General features: G+C 37.6%; 1 protein-coding gene across 2 annotated transcripts in view; it reads right to left on the bottom strand.

Annotated features, from left to right (window-relative positions):
• The window catches only part of XPO5_1 (Exportin-5), a 36,220-nt gene extending 18,579 nt beyond the window's left edge, over positions 1-17,641 (bottom strand). The window contains exons 1-15 of one of the 2 annotated variants that reach the window (XM_051218209.1): positions 17,589-17,641; positions 15,800-15,902; positions 15,646-15,764; positions 15,541-15,613; positions 15,367-15,510; positions 15,159-15,332; positions 14,768-15,120; positions 14,464-14,689; positions 12,569-12,694; positions 11,585-11,669; positions 8,058-8,177; positions 7,601-7,893; positions 6,542-6,700; positions 1,144-1,247; positions 745-1,042 (exon numbers count right to left, since the gene is read on the bottom strand). In XM_051218209.1, the coding sequence (XP_051074051.1) occupies positions 745-1,042; positions 1,144-1,247; positions 6,542-6,700; positions 7,601-7,893; positions 8,058-8,177; positions 11,585-11,669; positions 12,569-12,694; positions 14,464-14,689; positions 14,768-15,120; positions 15,159-15,332; positions 15,367-15,510; positions 15,541-15,613; positions 15,646-15,764; positions 15,800-15,883 (2,358 nt within the window). In that variant the 5' untranslated portion in view covers positions 15,884-15,902; positions 17,589-17,641. Of the gene's footprint in view, positions 1-744; positions 1,043-1,143; positions 1,248-6,541; positions 6,701-7,600; positions 7,894-8,057; positions 8,178-11,584; positions 11,670-12,568; positions 12,695-14,463; positions 14,690-14,767; positions 15,121-15,158; positions 15,333-15,366; positions 15,614-15,645; positions 15,765-15,799; positions 15,903-17,588 lie in introns of both variants that reach the window. The other variant, XM_051218210.1, reaches the window with a different exon arrangement.
• Positions 17,642-23,574: the final 5,933 nt, after the last annotated feature.

The following is a 23,574-nucleotide window of genomic DNA, read 5'->3' as shown; positions in this document are numbered from 1 at the left end:
ATATCGCTTGTGAATTTGGCTTATTTTTACACTTTCTAATAATTGATTGCTCAGGACAAATTCTTTTTCATTTGCGCTTCTTAAACATTGCTCTATAGGGGTAAACTGAATCGACTGAATACAAGGTTATAAAGTGATACCGAAAAGAAATGAATATTTTTATACATTGAGAATATCTAAATTTTAACTAGAGCTTCAACGGATTTCAAGATGAGTATGATGAATAAATAGTAGAATACCAAGTGGTTGAAGTGCTCGACTTTCAACCGGTAGTTTGAAGGTCCGAACATCATATCATCGACCTCGGTTTAAGCAACAAGACGGCATCATCAGCCACTACATATACCGCAGTATGAAGTTCAGTATATACACTTTTGCTCTGTAAATGCGTGTCAATATTGTATATGTAAATATTATTAGTAAAATGTGGTTCGATAAACTATTCATATTGTTTGAAACAACTTTTAAACATAGGTTCATGGCCTTAAATCACATTTCACCTAACAAAGTTTACACACCAGGATAGTATCATACGCCACCACCAAACAGCGACTTTTTATTGAATTATTCTTATACCACTGAACCAGTTGGGTCTTTCGAGAGTATACGAATTATAAAAGCCTCGTATACTGCTAATTACTACTACGAGTGATTCGTAAGTAATCTCAAAATATACAGGAAACTGGTAAGAGGAAAATATACAGGTTTGTGGAACTCTGATGTGATATACAGATATCGAAATACCTGCTGATTATTGCACGGTTCTGCGAGGCGTCTACAAACAGCCAATAACGAACGAACATTGTGGTTCAAATTTATCCGGGTTTGAACATATGGAGATTCAAAGTTCCCCAATTGGTCAGAAGGTTTATCAAGGCCTAAAACTGCGACTAAACCAGGTGCCCCAGATTCACATGAGCGCAATAGTTCTGAAAGTGGTGTCACGTTGTAAGGATCTTGACCACACCATGGACCATAAACATTGACAAGTAAACTTTGAAGAAAATTGAACTGTACATTGATTGGCTGAGGAACACGAAAGCTTAAACAAGAAAATACATCAATTAGGACGACAGATCAAGAAAATCTGTAACAACAACAAATAAATATATCTCAATGGTACATGAGACACTCGCCACTTACCCAAGTATCACTAAAGCTTCTAAAAGAATACCTTTCTCCATACTTCCACAAATTTTCTCCATCCAAAGTTTATTTATTTCATTTAATATTTTATCAAAATAAGGCTACAAAAACAAATCAAATACTAAAATCAAAAGGATAATTAAAACTTTTCACGATAATCTAACATATAAACAGTCAATACATGATTATTCGACAGTAATGTAGATAAACTAATTATGACAAAATCAATTTTCAGTAAACTACATAAACATAAAGAAAATCCGTCAACCAGGGTTGTATAAGCCCCCATAATTAATATTCACTATAAGATATAAAAAGATCACGAAATCTTGCTTGTTGGTAAACAAAATATCAAATATATTTGTTGATGTAAATCATAACCGTGAGTGGGCTATAGACTAGGTTAAAGCGTGCTTCGTTCAGAATTGTGTTAGAGTCCCGACCGTAGCTGCTACCTTGACGCGGTGGTCGGGCTTGCCTATCGTGATGAAGCAACCGAGCTATATTGACTGGAACATATGCCCTGTAGGTTCTACCATGCCAGGCAGGTCGATTGGTGAACGGTAAGACTAAAAGCAGCAACTCAAGGTCTGGGGGCGAAGTTGTACTGCCGACTGTAGAGGGGTGTGACAGCAGTAAGGTGTTTCCTTTAGACAACCAGCATCTGCAGCGATGCTGCTTTCTCACAAGGAAGGAAGAGGTTAGAAAATGTCGACCGTAAAAATGTCACACCTCACCTTACCTCACGGATTTCCGTCTCCGGCGATAAGGCCCTTTGAAGAACGGAGCTAACACGTCAAAAACCTCCCACAAAAAGGCCGTGCACGACCGGCCTCAGGCAGTTGTCCCTTGAGCTCTGCGATCACGCTCCCAGGTCGTGAAGGTCAACATTAATTCGTCTTCCTTTTCAGGTTCCTCAAGAAATACCCTTCCACGGTGTGGGCAGCCGGGAAGTGACATCAGCCCTCATACCCGTAACAGCACATGAGACCAATTTGGTCATATTCAAATCCTTCCTACACCTCCTAATACCTCTCTTATCTCCCCGACTAACCCTTCTCACGTCCGTTTATCACATCGCACCGCTAGGGCAAACGATTCGAGTACGTGGAACGCTCTTTCTGGTCTCCTGAAACCACGCTCTAAACTTCATGTTGGAGTTTATAATGTCCGAACACTGTGCCAAATAGGACAACAAGATTCCTTAGCTAGGACTTTAGAATCTCGCACCATCGATATGTGTTGCGTCTCCGAAACGCGCAAACAGGATCCGAATAGCGTCATTCATTTGACATAACCATGTCAAAATAAAGAACCAACTCGATTCGCAGTTCGTGTATATGGAAGCCCAGATGCTGTTTCTCGTGGACTCGCCGGCGTAGGTAATAGCATTGAGTCCTAGGGCAGAACTAGCTCTCTTAGACTGGATCTCAGTAGACAGTCGTTTGTGCGCTGTCCGACTGAACGGGACAGTAAGAATCCGGAAAGATAGGGACACTAGTCGTTGCCTCTTCGTCGTCTGCCTATTCTCCCACTGACTGCAGCTCAGATGATGTAAAAGATGAGTTTTACAGAAAGCTCTCCGACCTTCTCCGAAAAGTTAGGCGCTCTGATGTAGTAATAGTGGCCGGTGACTTTAATGCTCAAGTAGGTAAACTAAGCGATAAGGAAAGACACCTGGGTGGATCTTATGGTGTCGTGGCTCAAAGAACAGATAATGGCGACCGTCTGTTGCAGCTATGCTCAGATAACCGCCAGTTTCTTGCAAATACTAACTTTAAGCATAAGCGAAAACATATTTGAACATGGCGACCCCCTAATTCGTCCCAACGTTGGACCCAAATAGATCACATCGTTATCAGCCACCGATGGATGGGCTCGATAGAAGACTGTCGCTCATTCTGTAGCACATGCTTAGACTCAGATCATGCTCTAGTACGAGCGCGTATTTGCCTGCGTCTTACTGGACGTAGGAAAGACGCTGCAAGGAAACCTTTTAGGGTCCTATTTAATGATAGTCAAGCTAAGAGTATATTTCAGGAACAACTAGAAAAACAGTTAGGCAGCCAAGTAGGTGATGCCTACCCTAAGGCAGCATGGAATGATATCCGAAAAGCTGTGGAAACAGCAGTGATATCTGCTAGTAAGGTAAACCACAAGGTTAGGGAGCAACACTGGATCTCAGCAGCATCTATCGTACTGATAGATGCTCAGAAACTCATTCCACCTGGCTCTAAACATAATGAAGAGCGGAGTCAGCTTAAGCGCAAGCTGACAAGAAGTCTACGTAATGGTCGTGAACGGTGGTGGGTAGCGAAAGCAAGAGAGATGGAAAAGGCAGCGGCAATAGGTAATAGCAGACAATTGTTCAGACTTGTTAAGGAAACCGACTGTTAGCGAAACACTCGCAAAGAAAGAATGATATATTATACATTCTCAATCCAGGAGATTGGATCGATGGGCAGAACACTTTAGGAATCAGTTCAACTGGCCTTCAGCCACACTTCGGTTTCCCACGATCTCCAGTCTACCTGAATGGCAAGTTAATGTAAGTCCTCCGACTCTTTACGAAGTTGAAAAAGCTTTAGGAAATCTGAAGCGAGGGAGGGCAGCAGGCCCTGACAGGTTTACTCCTGAGATTTTTGAGGATGCTGGTCCAGTATTAGCAGTGACATTAACTGACGTCCTAGGTAGAATTTGGGAACTGGACGCAATCCTGTCTAACTGGTCTCAATCACTGATTATGCCAGTCTATAAAAAAGGACAAAAGTCCTCTTCTGACAATCACAGAGGAATCAGTTTGACTAATATGGTGTCTAAAATGTTAGCTTCAATAATACATCGACGCCTAACCAAGGCTCGTGAAGAGTAGGCTAGAGAAAATCAGGCTGGTTTTCGACCTGGATGTGGTTGTATAGTTCAGATATTCACACTACGTCAGGTCCTAGAACATAGACACACATTCAGACGCCCCACAATAGTAGTATTTCACGACCTTAGGGCGGCATTTGACACTGTTAATCGTGAGGTTCTACGGCAGTGTTTGTCATTGGAAGGAGTACTAAAGAAGTGCATTAACCTTGTAAAGGCTCTCTACTCGAACACAACTGGTCGAGTGAGAGCTTATGGCGAACTGTCATCAGAATTGATTACCTCAAGTGGTGTTCGTCAGGGCTGCCGTAGTGAAACTTCATCAGTTGAGATGGCTGGGACATGTGTTACGTATGCCGAACGACCGACTGCCTCGATGTGCGATGTTTTGTTGTATAGAAGTAGATTGGAAGAAAGCTAGGTTCGGCCAGACCAAAACATGGCACAAGTCCATGAAGTCACTGACAAGTAGACTGAGTCATATATCGGTAGGTGTAGACTACTTGGTTGGGGACCGCGAGATGATAGCAACCGATGGTTAGAGACCCTGAATGACATGGCTCAAAGTCGTTTGCAATGGCGCAGGTGCATCCTCTCTGTGTTCTTCCAAATTCTAATCTCCTGATTCCTCCTTGTCTCTTTTTTTCTCTTTCCAACTTTACTTCACTGGATTATACTCTTTAAATAACATCTCCAAACCCTAATCTTTCCGATTACTGCTTATACTCTTACTACCTCTACCACTACGGAATTTGAATCGACAACTGCATCTCTGTGCTAATGTGGTGTGGCAACTCGAACTGATGTACGTACGTACGAAGTTCTACGTTGTTACTGACTGAAAGAATGAATTGGTTAAGAAAGAGATCCTCGCTGTAGCGACCAAGCGGCTTATTAATCAAAAATGCATTATTTCATTATTTTAAATCATATATATTAGTGTAAAGCTATGACAAAAAACTAATTGAAATTTTTTTTGCTCGATCTGTTCTTTTGTTAAAAAGTGCATTTGCCCGCATGTCTAGGTAGTGAACAAGGTGGATACGGACGACAGTTGGCTGACTATTAAAAGTTCGGTTCTGGACTATTTTACTTTTCTAAAAATCACTGATCATTTTCCTGTAGATGACTTCAGTTCTGCGTCTGTTTTGGTCCAGCCGTTGGATACAATAACTAGCATGATGTGAACACACTACCCCAACACACAGATAAATCCAAACGGCAAGTGCGTTATTTCTGTCCGTTGTTCGCAGAAACACAGTGAAGAGAAAACCTGACTACTTGTATGATCCCTTCAACTTGAATGTCGCAGAAATGTAGGCTGGGTACGGTCAAGCTGAATACTTTAAGCTTAGGTTGTCAGAAACTCCAGACTCTCCAATCGGGAAGTAAGCCTGTTATTTCTAAAACTTTGTATAAGTTCAAACAAAGCCGTTATTGCCATCACAAGGTACTTCGGTGCTAAGTAACAGAGCAATTTGGGATGAAAAAGTTTGGTTTAAAGCTATTTTCAGTCTCATGGCTTACCAAAAAATGAATGTAAATATAAAAAGACTTCGAACCATCGTTGCTGAAATGCTAGTGAATATGAGACAGGTGATATTGCTATTAAAAACAACTATATGTGATGATCAAAGGAAATCGGCAGGGGATTATCTATTTTACGGTTCCCTGAAGAAGAATTGGAAGCGTTAGATGTCTTCAACAATGAGATACTCGAGATAAATCTAATTGTCAACTGATTTAGTTTGTAATTGCTTTACTTTTTGAATGTCAATAATAACTAGGCTGATGAGTAACCAACTAATAATAAGTTATGACTATTTTATATGATATAGTGAAACCAGATTTAGAGACCAAGTTTAAGTTGACGGAAGCTGCCAAAAAAGTTTCAATTCTACGACAGTGTAGAAAGTGCTTATACTCTTACTACCTCTACCACTACGGAATTTGAATCGACAACTGCATCTCTGTGCTAATGTGGTATGGCAACTCGAACTGATGTAAGTACGTACGAAGTTCTACGTTGTTACTGACTGACTGTGTCAGAGCACGCTGACTAACCATTTCTTAGCCAATCACAGCTAGCCGATAATTGTAGACTCTAGAATCTTCGCGTATACATTTATAGATATACTATAATTTTTCTTACTGTGAACCTTGCTCTCATTTAACTTTGTTTGTTTGAAACATAATTTTGTTCCTGCTCAACCGTGTTTTGATTTTGGGGACTAGTCGAGTGAAGTAACGTGTCCTAAGAATAGTAAGCAATGAGAGTAGCTGCGTCGTGTAGGAAAATCTTAACAATAATATACTTAATTTTGTAGGAATAACTGATAATACGTCACCAAACGTTGGCAAGGGCTGTGTTTAACACAATCAGATCGATCATTTTTGTTCTGTCGGTATTGTGTCAAATAATTATTATTCTACCTTAAAATATCTAAGCGACAGAAAAAAAGAAACAAATTCTTAATAAAAATCATACGATTAGATCATTTCGTAAAAGAAGTATGGAACTTACCATCATTCTTATAGGACGAGCACGAGTGAAACGAAGAAATGATGTTGCAGATGCTAAGTGCATAGTTTTAACTTGCCGTGGTCTATTTACAAAATCAAGTGTATCGATTAAAGATGGAGATTCATCCACAACAGGACAAGAGTTTAAAGATTCAAAAATCTAGAACATAATTAAAAGAAAGTAATTCGTAAGCCATATAAGCAACATCTCAGACTAAACTGCTACATAAAACACAATCCTTAAGTATTACGAGTTGAAATACCTTCAATAATCAAGCCCAGTTAGATGAAAGATAAGCTCCCACAACATATACCATCATACTATTGGTCAGCATTTCATTAATTAGGAATAAATTTTAGGCCAATAAGAAATCGCTAAATTGCTCTCAGAAAAACACTGATTAGTATTCTATTTTAATGAAAGCAGTGTTGCAAAGATATGATAGACATCACTGGTATGAAGTTCACAGTCAACGATTTAATATTGAAATTAACGATATAGGACACAAAATTAAGTAGTAATTCCCAGTCTACATAAAATAAGGTTCCTCCTACGCAAGGATATGGACTTATGTGTAAAGTCTAACAGATAAAACTTATGGTATTCATATCTACCACGAACGGAATAATTATAAATTATTTGAAGTTCGGTAGGTATCATAAACTAATAAATACCTCGTTAGTTCCTGATTTACTCTTCCCAACTACATTCTTCTACTTTGAGTGTCTGGAACAATTTTATCGTTTTTGGGAATATTCTCATCAGATAAATCAGAAATGAAAACAAATAAGAGTACATACGTGTCCTTAGTCTCTTTCAGTGTTTCTTTTTTCAAAAAAAGACAAAAATCTGGTCTCACATGTTGCTAAACTGTCTAAATGTATAAATCTATATACAAATAAAATCTACTTGCATAAGAATGAATTTACATATTTAATTACTTTCAGCATAAAGGTTTCGGCATAATAGACGTTGAACTAGTAGTGGAACATTCTATGTAGGTGAGTCTAGGTAGCAATAATAGAAACGTTAAGCATTAACAATAACGACAAAAATTACCTTATTTAAAAAGGGTACCAGAAGTTCTGAATCATTATTTGAATCAACATGTTGTAATAGCATTGATAAACAAGCTAGATGCTTAGCACGAAGGAGTGGATCCATACTATTTGAAGATTGTAAAATCCCATGAATCAAATTTTTTACTTTTGAACTAACATCCATATCAATATGAAGAGCCTCCAATGATTGTTCAACAGCTGATAGACATGGTTCTAGAAACGAATCTAAAGCTTCCCATTCGAGTATAAGTGGTGAAGTCGCTAACAGGAATTTAGTAATTGGATCATAATCTGGAAAAGATAACAAAAAACACGAAAATACACTACGAAACGGGGGGTTTGATAAACCGGATAGAAGAAAGAGAGAGAAACATCCCGTAATCCACCCAAAATTAATAATTTACGTCAAAATATTAATACAAAGCAAATTTATTGATTATATCTGTTTAAAATACCTTGACAGGAAGGAGATGCTTGGATTAGTGTTTCAATCCATGATATACACAAAAGTAAAACTTTTTGTGGCCAGCAAGACGCTCCAGCTGACAAACACTTCACTAAATCACTTCGGTATCCTGAAAAGAAATAAGTGAACAAATACCATAAAATTAATTTCAGATATTTAATTTGGCTACACCATACTTTCGAAGTGTTATGACCTTGGATGTCTTGTTTTGCTACCACGCGACCTATCGACCAATCCGGATACGACTTATACGAATCTTCACACTAGGCCAACCAATGACGTTCAACCGGTGCGGGCAGTCTAGCGTCCTTACTGGTCCTATGTCCTCCGAGCCCTTCCACTTGAGTCCAGAACAAGATACCAGCTTCCGAATCAGAGCAGATCGTTTATTTCAAACATACTTGGTTTATATATCAACCAGACAGACTGCAACGTACCATAAAATAGGAAATAATATTTGTACACAAATAAGCCCAAAAAGTGGCTGTGCACGAGGGGGACAGTGAATAATAGACTGAGCATAGATTAAGAACCGTAAATCGTATAATAATAAATTATAGGTCAAAATAAAGCTTATAATAAGAGGAATATAAATATACATAATGTAATTGTTGAATAATTATACAATAAGAATATTTATAGAATATTAGTCCATTAATAGTCCTCGGGAGTTACCTGTAATTTAATCTCCACTCGGATATAACACGAAGTTATTAGGACCTTTTGGAGGATAAATGTTTATTTGAAAACATAGTTGTGCTCTTTATATATGATTATTCATAAATAAGCATTTAAAAGTCAGTCTATGGGTACTGATGTAAAGATGGGAATCGTATTAATTACATAGAAGCTAGAAAAACTACTTAGCAGACCGCAACAAAGTAAGTTAGGTAACTTTCAAACCACAACTCATATGTAATCTGTTTACGATCACACAAAAAACACATGGATTACACCACTGTCATCTATACACCCACTCAAACACATATAAAAACATGCTTCACATAGAATCCTCGTTGCTCCGAATAAAATGACGTTAGTATGATCAGAATTGTTTGTATGTAATAAATGTTTAACCTAATTTGTTCACTGAATTAAACTGAAAAAGTAGTTACAAAGTTTATGAAGAAATACACTCAGTCACGAAATGTCAAAAATCCAGTTTTCTACCCATTGGGATGTTGCAAATATATTTCTGTCTTCATTATCATAACTTAATAGTTGTAAGTCAAGTTTCTGGATCAATGAGACGTTTGACTAACAAAATTGAATAAAACTTACACAAATAAAAACGTTTATGTTGGACGACAGAAATATATGTATAGCTGGAAGAAAACCATACTACAATACATCCACATAATAGTTTCTTTCATAGCACTAAGAATTTTTAACTGTTTTTGGAATCAATGACATTTTGCTAAAATATTTGGGAATTCATATCCCGGAGAGATCTCAGTAGTTTAATAAATAAGCCAATAGGGATGGAATCTCCTTGTAATATTTATCATAGTTCAACAGATACTGTAGTGAACAAGAACACGAGTGGGGACAATCGAATGCATTTGACACGAAATTACAGAGCATCTCACTAAAATCTGAGAACTATATAGCAAATGGTTAATTTGCAAAATATCAATCCGTAGTCTCAAACTTGATTGTTCCTTTCCCAAATGTTAGTGTCCATTGTCTCAGGTTTCATTGTTCATGCATTTCCATACCAATTGCGTCCCGTTTCCGTTCTTTCATTATCGATCTTCTACTGAAACACATTCTATGCCTGGCCACCGTTATATACTACTTGTGAATTGTTATAACGTGAAAAATAAATGCTCCTGATTAAGGGATAGCGAATTATTGATCGGACCAAAGACGCACAAACACGTAGAACAGCCTAGGGTTCTGATTGGTCTCGCCTCCCTATCTAACCCAGCCAGTTGAGTCCAGAACACAAGTCACAGCCTCGGATTTATGAATCCTTATATTTCAAACATACTTTGTTTATATACCAGCCAAGCAAACCACAACGTACCATAAAATAGAAAATAACATTGTACAATGATGGCCAGTAGGAAAATGACACGTTAAATAAATATTGACCAATAAGATGATACCATTTCATGTCCAAGGATAGCATTAGGCTTAACAGGATAATTTTTGGGATATTTTCCTGAACATCCCAACATGAATATAAGTAGCTCACACCACAATACCACTTCAAGTTCCAAGTTTGCGAAACTACATACAAGCATCACTAAATTTGTGCATATACGGCAACTAACCAGGTTATGATATTGGGCACTAACACAGTTTGGTGAAGCTGCATAAATGCGAATGAGGTTGTGAAAAGCCACCAATCATCAGTTGGAGCGCTCTTAGGCTGAAGTGTAAGACATTTATGCATGAACGACTAACCACTCAGATAAGATAATTCATTATTACTTAGCTAAATTCATTTTGCTATTACCCTATAACTGCTTGGAATGAAGTACAGAGGAACGATTCAATAATCAGTTTTGCAAGACCCAATTCATAGATGACAACAAGTGAATGACGGAAGTCATTAGAATATCGCAAGAGGTACTAAAAGATAATTAAACACATAACTAGCAGTTAAATGTTAGTTTAGGATTTCAAGTATACATTTTATTAATAATATTAGTCACACGGAAGTTTTCTAGATGAAATCACCACTTTCTAAGCAAAACGCTATATTTTTTTCAACTAATATATTTAAATTGAATACAAAACTTCTTAGATTTTGGACAATTTGTGGTACAACATGATTGGGTTATCTCTAGTGTTTAGAGTGTTCTGGTGTTATTTTCGAATAATAAGTTAGAGGCAGATGTTAGCCAATAAATTCAGGGACAAGAAAGAATGTATGTAACAAGTGACATGGAAATGATCCAGATAGGAGTATGTTCTCTACCATCTTTCAAAATTATGTACGTAATACTACCATATATATAGTTTCCTGTTCATTTATAAATTATATTTCCCTTTCCTAAATATCCAGTGATAAGCTGGTGAAAAGTATGGTCTTCATTGATGGATTATCATACTAAGACCTATGTTGTGTCCGCTTGTTAGTTAACTGCCGAACGATAAAAACAGTATGGTCTTGATGTTGGTTTGCTATAAATGATGAAGAATGTTATCTACTTAACATTGTAGTTCAATGATTGAGAAGCATTAAGGAAACTGAGATTGAAATTAAATCAATGCTTTTTCCTGTTGGTCAAGAAGGTAAGTCATACTATAACCAGTAAAACAGTGCCATTGCAATCTAGACATTTTTTCTTTACTTAGAACTAAATACAGTAAACTAAAGCGCAAGAATATCCAATTACTTGGTGAATTAAATTATTTGCTCTAAAACAATAACTTATTTAGTAGTATTTTCACAACTAAATAATCATTGTAGGACAAAATTTAGAAAATGGTAGCAATAGTGAAGTTCTCGAAATTATATCAGCTAATTCATTTTCTTTACAATAGTGATTAGTTTCAACTTACGGGAGAAAAAACTAGTATGATCATCGGTTTCGAAAATTCTTCGGTTCCACTCACTTTGAATACCAGTACCAGATGGTTGACCAACCTAACAAATTAGCAATAAAATATAGTAGCCATTGTGGTAAACAATTAGTATAAGTAGACGCATTTACCGTATTTTGTAAATGAACTGTTGAAACAACTTTCAAATGTAGATTGACTACCAACGCTACGTGTGTATAATTTATCGATAAGATACTGTTATCGGCTTCATATGAATATAAATTTCACCTATGACTAATTAGTTTGATGAGTCATATTAATGAAGTGACTGTTTTCGAAAATGATACTTTCACCATTAATTTGTTTTAATAATCACACCAAGTCTCGCGTTATGGAAACAAGCTAAGATTAAAGTGAAAGCTCTCCAAGAGAAAGTTTACTGTGATCGCTTGAGAATATTAACAACTGGATGTCCTATCCAAAGTGTCAAACGAACTAAGAGAAGATTGTGTTGAAGAAAACTTACTTTTTCCTGTGTCAGATTATCAACTATTACCAATGAACCTGAAAGGTCTTTGCAGTCATATCACTTCTGATAAGGATTGACTTAATGTAACTCCGTAAGGTTTAGTCGTTTTGCGGGTGGATCAAACTGAAGTAAAGTCATAATGGCATATTTCAAACCCATGAAAATTAGTCACAAATACTTTTTAGACCCGCGCATGTCGATTTTAATAGAACAGCCAACCACTAACGGTCTTATGAAAATAATGAAACTAAGGATTTTACAGTGCAGTTTTCTTTCGATTTTGGATGAACTTACTAAATAAACAAACAAAAGCTCAGGATACCTTTTACTTTAGTTCAACTTGTTTTAGTAATTTTTACATTAGTTAACAAGTTTGTTGGTGCAATTAATGAACTGAATTTTATAGACTATTTATAAATACTCTCCAATAAAACCCGACTTAGCTAATATGATTTAGTCACTGAATGACTTACTTTTAATGAATTCTTTCGCCAAATGCTAAATAAATCATCCGCAAACCTTTCAGTTAACTTTAGTAAAGATTTTTCGTCTGAACGAAGAACGGTGATCCAAAATTTGTTAGTGCACGCTGATATCACCTGGTACCAAAAAGTCAAACATTACACAAAAGCACTTATAGGAAAATATACTGTACATGAGAAAATACAGAAACACTGTTTATATAGACTCATGCGTACCGATGTTAAAAGTCATAGTAAAGAACATAACAAGCTTAATTACAATTCCAAAATCCTCCAAGAACTTGAAATTTCTATTTTCTAATATTAATAGGCCATTTTCATAAAAGATGGATTTATAGCTGAACTAAGATTTAAACAAAGTGAAGAACTCGTATTATCAAATACTCGCTGATAAATGTCAAAGACTCTCATTCCTGTACAACATGCATTTAGTAATTCAGTTAACTATAACGAATTATCATTTCTTTGATTCCATTTGAGATAACATCACTCACACATATACTACTATTTATTGGTCTTTCAAACAATAAATACTCTCATACATTTAATTTGTTGTTAAACTTGACTTTATGGTAACTCTGGACGACTAGTATGATTCTCATCAGAACTCAAGGTTCATACTAGATAACTGTATTTGAATGAGAATATACACAACTTCAAATATCACAATCTATATTAAGTGGCGGACATTCACATTCAACATCTGAACATGACTAGACAATTTTTGGAAACGCTATGTTTACGACCTCATCACTGATTACCATTTTTAAACTCCAATCAGGCTGTCAGGAGAAAAGCTGAAGGCATTGGATCTTGATAACCAAGATTTCCATAAATTTAACGTGATTTCTAACGTTTTACATACATTTGAAGCCCAAATTCTTGTAAGATTGCAATTAAATTTTGAAAGAACTTCGCTTAAAACTAGAAACTTCTAAACTGTACAGGGGTCTCTTGAACTCTCTGCCATGACTTATTAGACGTAAACTGAACACAGTATTATAAGCAAAGATGGATAGTGGCTAGCAGTGGAATCCAGGACGCGCGTTTCAAGTAAAACAATACCAAGTGAATTAAACTTCACCCCATTGCACAAGTAAGTGGCTATCAGGACTCAATAGCTAAGTGGATAACGCGATGGCGTTTGAAACGAACAGTACTGAGTTCGAGTCCCAGAGTGAACACCAACTCTGAGATGCAGGTACATCCAGCTGACGAGTCCCAAACAAGACGAAACGCGCGTCCTGGATTCCACTGCTAGCCACTATCCATCTTTGCTTATAATGCTTGTAAATTAAGGCAATATCGAGGCATACGCACAGTATGCACATATGCCAATAAGAGGCTGATCAATTTCAGTCCTAAAACGTCAATGGGAAGATTCAAGTAAAGCAATACCAAGTGAATTGAACACAGTATATCATATTTTTACAGTGAAAGCTTTATATTTTCGCCAAAGACTAAATGTATTCATTCGTGACTGAAACTAAGCAAAAAATATATGTAATAGAAAAGTTTGCTTAGTTAATCGTTTAGTTACATATGTTACCTTCAATATCTAGATACGTTGTATAAACCGTGGTCACAGATCTGACGCAATATGTTTGTATGTGTTTTACAATAGCTCAGTACAAAATTTATAGATCACAGTACACTACTTAGAACAAAATCAGCATTATTTATGGAACGGTTATTGGTAAAATAATATTAAAAACTGATAAACTGAACGAAATATTTGGTAGTAAACGGCTATACAACACTAAACGTAAAAGAGGATGTAAATTAGATGTTTGTTGATCATAAAAAGACGGTGAGAACACGACAATTTTATTTTTTTTACTGCTTCACAAATTTAAGTATTTTTAATGCCACTTCTATAAACGTACTTGGATTGGGTAGGCAGTCAAACGTAAAATTGCCTGGAAGAGATGTGATGGTAGGTTAGGACATTCACATACACCATTGTCCAAGCAATTGCAGAGAGCGGATTCATATGAATACTCCTTCCAATGGATAATCATATGACAACCAATATGGACCACAATATCACCAAATAGCCTTAAGAAGTTGTAACGTTCATCAGAATACTCGGGATTTTCGGATAATGTAGAACTAAAAAGCACAAGGAATATTTTGGCTCACTTTTAACGAGAAATAACTAAAAACAATGTAACTATGAAGCCAACTTACCATAAAACTTTTATGAGATTATTGCATGGAGATGAAGATCCCAAAGGCTCTTTCAGAAAACTGTCAGCTATAGTTGGGCCATATGAATCTGGAATTTCGGATCCCGGTTGTATTCGTCTGGATAGCAAGATATTTATCAAACTTAGAGCATCGGTTTGTAAACTTCTAATCCCAACGAGCGTAGTAATTAAACTCAGAAATGGCAAGGTGCGACTAAGGTTGAGGTTTTTGATAGCGATTTCTGAAGGGGTCCAAGAAGTCAAAACATTTAGACGACATGACTCCAGGAACCCTCCCAATGTACATAATGACTCACGACAGATGTCAAGTGAGTCGCAGTCGATGAATGAATCCTAATTTGTATTGAAAGTAGAGTAAATAATGAACATACGGCATTCGGGAGTCTGTTGACAATACTATCAAGTGCAAAAACAAATATCTCGGTCAAGTTGTCATTCAGACCTGTTAAAATATCACGCCGTCGAGATGGTGGAGCATCTTGGAATTGTATAACATCTTCGTACAATCTTAAGAATGAATTCAGCACTAATTTAGTTTGGGGAATCTAATAAGAGTAGATCATTCAATAAGAAACATACCCCTAATTTTCCAAGGGACAGGAATTCAGGTAACATAGTAGGCCATTGCTGAGGCCATTCACACTTGATGAGGAAAACGATAATTTGACTCAACATTAGAGTGAAAGCGCGCATTTCTTCTCTAGAAAACCGAAAATTATTTATCTTACTCAGTAAGAAATAGATAAGGCGTACTTCTCTTGAAAGTTTAAAAATATTTTGTTTCAGGCTGGATTTCGCATGAAACCCCATCTGACCCCAATGATTTCTAAAACTTGGATGTATGCTACGCGACAATACTTTAAGTAATGATCTAAACACTGAAGTCCAAAAAGTATGATAGCAGAAGGCTGGTTCGGATTACACAGAAAGTCAACATCAGCATACTGGAATTGCTCATTTTTGTAATTCTCAGCTACCTGTATATTTATAAACAACAACAAAACCGCATTACCATGAAGCATTTACTTCGCTGATCGTTATCAATAGTTGGATCTAGGAGAGAAGAAACTGCCATAAGAAGTGAGTCTCTATCCATCTCACAATGCCCACGCGATCTACAAAGAAGTATTAAGGAAATTACTGTACACAGAAGCGAAGTAAAGTTGTCCAGTTCCATATCAGCCACAATCAAAGGGAAATAATACATAGCAAGACGCCAATACTGTTTAGAAAACTAGTATAGGGGTTGTGGAGATTATTACGTTCTTGATTGAGATCATGAACTGATTGATTTTAGACCACCACCTTTGGAAACCTGGAAGCACTGAACGACCGTTTCGTCCTATTGTGGGATAGGTATCTACCTCAGTACAATTGAAGTTGGTCGCGCAATTTTGTGGATTGGTTGATGTTAGACACTATCACCATTGGATGCTGGCTCAGTGGTCCAGTTGGTTAAGCGTTCGCGCGCGAGACCGAAGGCCCTGGGTCCGAATCCCGCGAGCGGGATCGTGGATGCACACTGCTGAGGAGTCCCACAATAGGACGAAACGGCCGTCTAGTGCCTCCAGGTTTTCAAAAGTGGTGGTCTAACATCAATCAGTTCATGATCTCAATCAAAAACTGGTTAGAAAATTTGGTTTCAGACACTGATTTGTCAAACCCTGACAGGGGAAACTGAATGAATCGTCACATTTAACAGTGTATACATTCTTGCTACGGGACGTTTTGCCTTAATGATTACTAGTTTCAATAATAGTCGTCCCTATAATTTACTGAAAGATTCCAGTAGTAACTGGAAAACCGTTTTTGATGCAACAATGCTGTAAAAAGATGTAAGAATTCCAACAGACTGTCAACTATGAATTTTTAGAAGCTAGTTAATAAAGCGCCCATTAACGAACTCGACCATGATCACTGAAAACGAAAAATAATAGTGAGACCTTGTAAAACCTAACTGGTCATGAAGGAAGTAGAGTCATTCATTAGTAGATTCAAGAAGCTGAAAACGGGAAAAGTGAAAAAACTTTCCTAAAGACACTTTTTTAGTGAGTGGAAGTCTAATTGTTAAAGCACTCCACCATCAAACAAGAGAGTATAGTCTCGAATTCCGGTCTACCTACATTAATTCAGGAATCCATGGGAATCCGCGAATCCACAGACGTTTTCCAGAAACAATCAACTGCATAACGTGACAGCTGTTATGCAAAACTTTAGTGCCCATGATGCTTTTTAGAAAAGTATTTCTAATCAGGAAAACTAAAACCTTCAAATGGGAATTTTGGGGAGTCGTTTCATTCCAGCCCTGTGGAGAAAGTCGGATTTTAGCCTTATTCCAAGGACATTTTATTTGAGTCCTTGAGTAACCCCCTTAAAACTTCTGTTTTTTTTAAAAAAATTTGCTATTTATGAAAGTTGGTTAGAATAAATACTGGTAGGTATAGCTACCGCGAACTACCTTGTTGCAATAATTTGACATCCTGTAATTTAGCTTGCCTAAGCTACTAGACGCAGGAACCTCAGCCCATCGCATTTAGATGGAAGCAATGTCAGAAGAAGACATAATTAGTTAAGTCTTCTACAGAGGTAAGATAAGTGTCCCAAGTTAGAACTTCTAAGTTGTAATCCGTTCGGCATTTTAAAGCATATTAATATGGGTAGACTTCAGTAAGAGTATGCAAAATCACGGATTTCATCTGACGAAACTTGTATTCTTTGTTGTTAAATAAACCTTTAAGTTTCAAAATAAATCCATACATCACAGTGTTTACGAATTGGGTGATTATTGACGACCAACTTACAACAAGCACCACAGTGCGTGTATCGGTGAAACGTCTCACTTCGAAATCCCCCACTCAATTAACCTTCGGACAATCAGATTCAGATTCAGATTTGTGTAGTAAGGACAGAAGGCCTATGGCCTGTGTTATTCCTTTTCTAGTATGCTTCTGTGAGTGTCCAGTCTTCTCTTGAAAGAGTCAATTGAAGGTGCGGATACCACTGCTTCAGGCAGCAGGTTCCAAGTATTGATGACTCGGTGTGAAAACCTGTATGCCACGGGTATTTTGTTCGTTCTTGGCTTTTCTACTCGCCTGCTATGTCCTCTGAGGTGTCCCGATCTAGTGGGAAGGAAGAGAGAGAATAAGTTAGGTCCGAAATCATTTCTTAGTATTCTGTACATCAATATTAGATCTCCCCTTAGTCTGCGATAGGACAGAGTAAAGAGGTTCAGTTTTTCAAGCCGCTCTTTATATGATAAACCCCGGAGTTCCGGAATTGCACGCGTAGCTGCCCTCTGTACCTTTTCTAGTATGTCTGAGTCACCTTTTAAACAGGGGCTTGCAGCCTGAACACAGTTCTCTAACTTAGTTCTCACTAAGGATGTGTATAATGTGGTGAACATGGTAGTATCAAGCTTAGTCAATATCCTTTTTAAAGCCCAGAGGGTTCGAAACCCCTTAACTGCGACCTCCCGGCAATGGGCCGTCGTCTTAAGATCATTGCTCACTGTCACCCCTAGGTCCTTATGAGACCGGACTACGGGTAATGACACATCCCCTATGTTGTACGTATTAACCTTTGAATCCCCCAAGTGCATGTAGACACACTTTTCCGAGTTGATAGGCATTAGCCACTCTTTATACCAGTTTATCATATTATTTAAGTCCGCCTGAAGAGTAAATGCGTCTTTGTCTCCAGTTATAACTCGCCAAATTTTTACATCGTCAGCGTAAAATAACATTGGAGACTGTACTATACTTGTAAGATCATTAACGTACATTATAAAAAGTAAAGGACCTAGGACGGAACTTTGGGGTACTCCACTAAGTACTGGTCTCCAGATGGAGCACTTGGAATTTATTCTTACTTTTTGCCTACGACCTACTAGGAAATCCTTAATCCATTTTAAAAGAGGTCCGGCAATACCAAGGTTTGCCAACTTCAATAGCAGTCTATTAGTTGGCACCTTGTCAAAAGCCTTACTGAAGTCTATGTAGACAACATCCACTGAGTTCCCATTGTCTAGCGCATTAATCCAGAGCTCCCTAGCTATAAGGAGGTTCGTTGTACAGGATAGACCCTTTCTAAAACCATGTTGTGCCATGTTCAGCAAGTTATTGGTTTCCATAAATGCTGTTATGGTCCGTTTGATTATCCTTTCCAGTATTTTAATTACAACACTGGTGAGGCTTACGGGTCTGTAATTTGATGGAACTTGTCGTAGACCAGTTTTATGTATGGGAGTGACGATTGCGTCCTTCCAGTCCATAGGTAACACACCTTGGTCAAGTGACATATTGAATATCACAGTCAGTGGGGCTGCGATATATTCGGCAATATGTCTCAAAATTTTAGGGTGTAGTTCATCTGGTCCTGTTGACTTCTCCATGTTTAGGGTGCTAAGAGCCTTGAGCACATCGTTTTGGTCGAAGTCCACGGTGAGCAGCTGGTTTGTTGACTCTGTAATTGGGTCTGGTTCTTTCTCTAGAGGAGGTTCCTGAGTGAAAACTGCCCCAAAGTAGTCAGCCATAACCTCGGCTTTTTCCTGATCTTCCTCTATCATTTCAGATTCACTTCCTACTTTAATTAGGTTGGGAATCCAGTGATGAATCCTTGTTCTGTAGTTTATGTACGAGAATATCCTCTTGGGCTGCTTGAATGCAGATTCTGCCAGCTGCATTTCATATTTTCTTTGCGCTTCCCGAATTTTAGTTATACACTCGTTTCTTATCGATCTGTAGTGTTCCATCGTACCTGCTGTGCCAAGGCGGATGGCAACATCCCAGTATTTCTTCTTTTGTCTTAGTAAGCGTCGAATATCCCGCCCTAACCAGGGATGTCCGTGCTTCTTTTTCTTTGGGACAGTCCAGGGTATATATGGTTGAGTTACCCGATTGTATAACTGCCTAAATAGAGTCCATGCCTCTTGTACTGATGCCTTTGAGTCAATTTCCCAGTTTTCAGCCGATGCTGTGGAGTTAATTGCCTGCATATCTGCCTTCCATATGTTAGGACGGGCCGGCGCAATTGTTTGACAGGCAATTTCAGCCATGAATTTGAATAAGATGACTGCATGGTCACTTCTCCCAAGTGGTGGGAGAAAAGCCGTTTGACCAACGTCATCATCGTGTGTGAAGACTAAATCTAAAAGAGAGGAAGAGTTTCTTAAGTCGTATCTTGTGGGATCTCTAATGTGTTGGAATAATGCTAGTCCAATCGAGGTTTCTAACAGTTTGGAGTCGAACGACGATATAGATGACTCTACTTCTAAGTTAACCCAGTTTATATATGGTGCATTAAAGTCGCCTACTACAAGGCTTTTACCGTTGTTACACCAGGACTTAAGTTTACTGAGGAGAAAATCATCTGCTACACATTCTGGACTGCGATAAACTACAACTACTTCAATATCTTGCCTTCGGCATTTCAACTTACATCTCACCAGTTCACATGTCCGTGAAACACGTGAGTATTCACTCTTTGATAAGTAGTAATAGAAAATCGCTGGCTCCTTTTAGTTCTATGTTTAAGTTGTAAGAGATGCTCCTCTGTGGCATATAATCCACTAAAATAAATATCCTAATCGTGGTGAGTGATATGACAGGCCTGTGATTTTCCAACTTGTTAAGGTCTAACATTCTTTTTGTCTGCTTATGACATCGAAACATTTAAGATCAGTCAGAGCTCATATTTTTTTGAATTATTTACTCGTGTGGTATATTTTTAGTTATTTCCTATAATCTTCCAGTGTCGTGTGTACTTTCTTAAATCTCATTCTAACAATCTGTCAAATCTGATACAAATTTCGTTAAAAATAACTTTGAAACTCATAGTTGAATTTTGTGCAAATTTAATCGTGATGGCCAACCGTATTTATCAATGTGAACAGTCTAATTCTCCTTTCTTTGTTGCGAAAGGAGTGCTACGTAATTTAAGGATTGGTTTTATATGATTTAGACCCGTCTAACACCCACTACATGTAAGAGATATTCAAGTTCTAACTATCATTAACTCTATGTTTTACTGCTTGAGAAAATCACTGATGATCTCGATGGTAGTTATTCGTGTTGATGAAAAAAATCGAGATTCTAGTACTGACAGTAAAAACCGTTCCAGTACGGCACGTGCAACTTTCGTACAAGATAAAAACTCAACCATTAAAAGTAAAGACAGGAAATCTCTTAAGGAGAGCGTGAAAAAATCTCTCAAGTTGATAGACCACCTATTGTTGAATGTGATCACAAATTCACTTAACATTAAAACCCAAGTACAACTGTCATCTATTCAAAGAGTCACGATATTAACAAACTTAGCGATGTGGAATGAAAATCTGTGAGGCAGCCGGTGAGGAATGCAGAGTCCGTTACTGAAGGCTCATCATCCCTTAAGTTACAGAATACCTCCCTGAAGCTACAAAGTAGGATAAAAAAATGCCTTGCTCAGGAAAAATAGTGAAATATCTTTGAATGTTGTTTTTCGAGATTTGGATGAACCTAAAAGCTTTGATTCTGAAGTTAAATTTGCATTTGATCGAGTAAAGACTGAGATATCAACTCATATCATTAAACCACATCGTTTAACAGGAGTACTGATCAGAACAGACAGTAAGACCAAAGAAAATTTTGTCTTCCGATCGTGTACACTCCATAAGATGATTTTAGAGTTAGTGGGACAGCAAAATATTGAAAGAGACAACGAACTAATTACATTCGTAGTCCTCCCAAGTGGTAAGTAAAATATGAAGGTGAAAATAGGCGCTCTTGGTGCGAAAACAGGGAATCCAGATTTCCAAAATAAAATTGCAAAAGTACGACATTAACCAAGTAAGTTCTGAAGATCTAGTTTCTCGAACATTTGGGATAACGTTATTGAAGTACATGAAACTTAAGTTCCATAATCTGTCCAAACAAACGTTACACTGAACCTTTATAAGCACACCCACTACGAGCACTGAAATAAATTAAACGATTTATTAGCCTCTTTCTAAGAACGGCATGTTAAAACAGTGGAATGTTGACTTGAAAATGCAGTATCAGCTTTAAGCATTTTCGTTTATGTTATATTCAGTAAAATCACAGTTGTCATTATTTAAGAACCCATGTCATTCATCAATTTCGCCATTATGCACGTGAACAGGCCAGCAGTAGACTCATTTCAGATAGTATATTTACACGAAATTTTGCTGCTGAAAGCGATGCAGTTCAAACAAAACTTGGAAGAAGACTTTCTTAACAACAATCTTCCACGGAAAACTAGGTTCCCGATGATATTCATCCAAAAATAATTCCTGATAGTTTTGTTTTCTGTCAATGAATTTATTGATTTGACATGAGGAAAGTTTCAAAAAATGTTTCTGTTGTAAAAACTAAAAATTTCATGCGTACAGCAACTTTGCTTCTCATTTATAGCGGCTATAAAAAATTATCACAGGAATATCAGCGAGTGACTTTTAAGGAGTGTTGAATGGGGAGCTTCAACTGGGCGTTTTGTAAAATCGTTTGACGCAATCATATGAGGAAATTCCGCAGCCCCGTAGATCACTAACGCGAATGATATGTGTTGAACCATTGAGGGCCTACAGGAGTTAGACAGGAGTGGTGTGACGAACCAGCTAACTTCAAACTCATACCTCATAGCGATTAACGTGGCTTTCTTTATCGTCGTATCAAGGTACTTTGACTGCCTTAAAGACCGTTCAACCCAAAGGCTTATGAAGATAACTTTCCTCCCTCTCGTATGGAGACTTCAAATCTGGAAGCATTTCGTGCCAGCAGACTTCGGTTGCCAGTCGGAATCCATATGGGCCGCATGACGCCAGGATCAAGCACAAAGGCAAGTTGGGGCTGGCTATTCCACTTGTGAACTGTCTTGATCATAAAAAACGTGTAAAGGACAGGGACTATCAACTTAGAAAACTTTGTATAGCTCGGCTATCTTTCCATTCACGTAAGGCTCATACAGACAAACAGGGAGAAGCTCACATGTTTCAAATAGAAAGCACAAGCTGCTTATGTACGAACGCCTCGAGTTTGCCGAATAAAATGGATGAGATACGTGAACTCAACAACGCTAATAATGCTCATCTGATAGGAATATCTGGAACTCCGATATCTAGCTAGCAATACCCGGAATGTCTTTGTTTCGCAATTACAGAAAAACAGGAAATAAGGGTGGAGTAGCTTGTAGTTGCATTGGGACCTAACCACATAATTCTTAAAGCTGAACACGAGACAACATGGAAAATATATATTCAACATTTAACGCAGAGAAAAACCCAACGATGGAGAAGGCAGGAAGGAGTTGAATTAGTTAGAATTGGTCGGATGGCATGGTTCGGCCTTACAGACGTAGTCTTACTTGCGTAACATTATTTCTATCTATATTAAATATATTGTTCTACCTCTAGCCTAAGTTTGTTCTCCGTCATATATCCGTGATTGTTACGATACGATGAGTTGGTGTATACGATGATGTGACTTCCACGTAGGATCTTATATGTTAGGCAGTTACATCATGACAAATCTACAATTTTGGGATTAGGTCTATTATTAGAGCAGTACTAATAACGAAGTAGAGCATAATTCTACAAGCCCTATACTTGCAATCTTGTTCACAATCAAGAGTTTATCAATCTTGATGAATCCGTATGGTGCTCAGTAAGATTGTCTACCACCTCGAGGTATCTAGTTGGAGTCATCTATAGGAAGCTCACTGCTGACATCAAGTACGACAATCGCATGCTGGAAGGATTATTCCGCTCTATTCGTTTTAGGTTCACTCATATAC

Source organism: Schistosoma haematobium, chromosome 1 (genome assembly GCF_000699445.3).
Source record: "Schistosoma haematobium chromosome 1, whole genome shotgun sequence".
Classification (NCBI taxonomy): Eukaryota; Metazoa; Platyhelminthes; class Trematoda; order Strigeidida; family Schistosomatidae; genus Schistosoma; species Schistosoma haematobium.
Note: the sequence above shows the minus strand (reverse complement) of the source record. Positions and strands in the feature narration are given on the sequence as shown.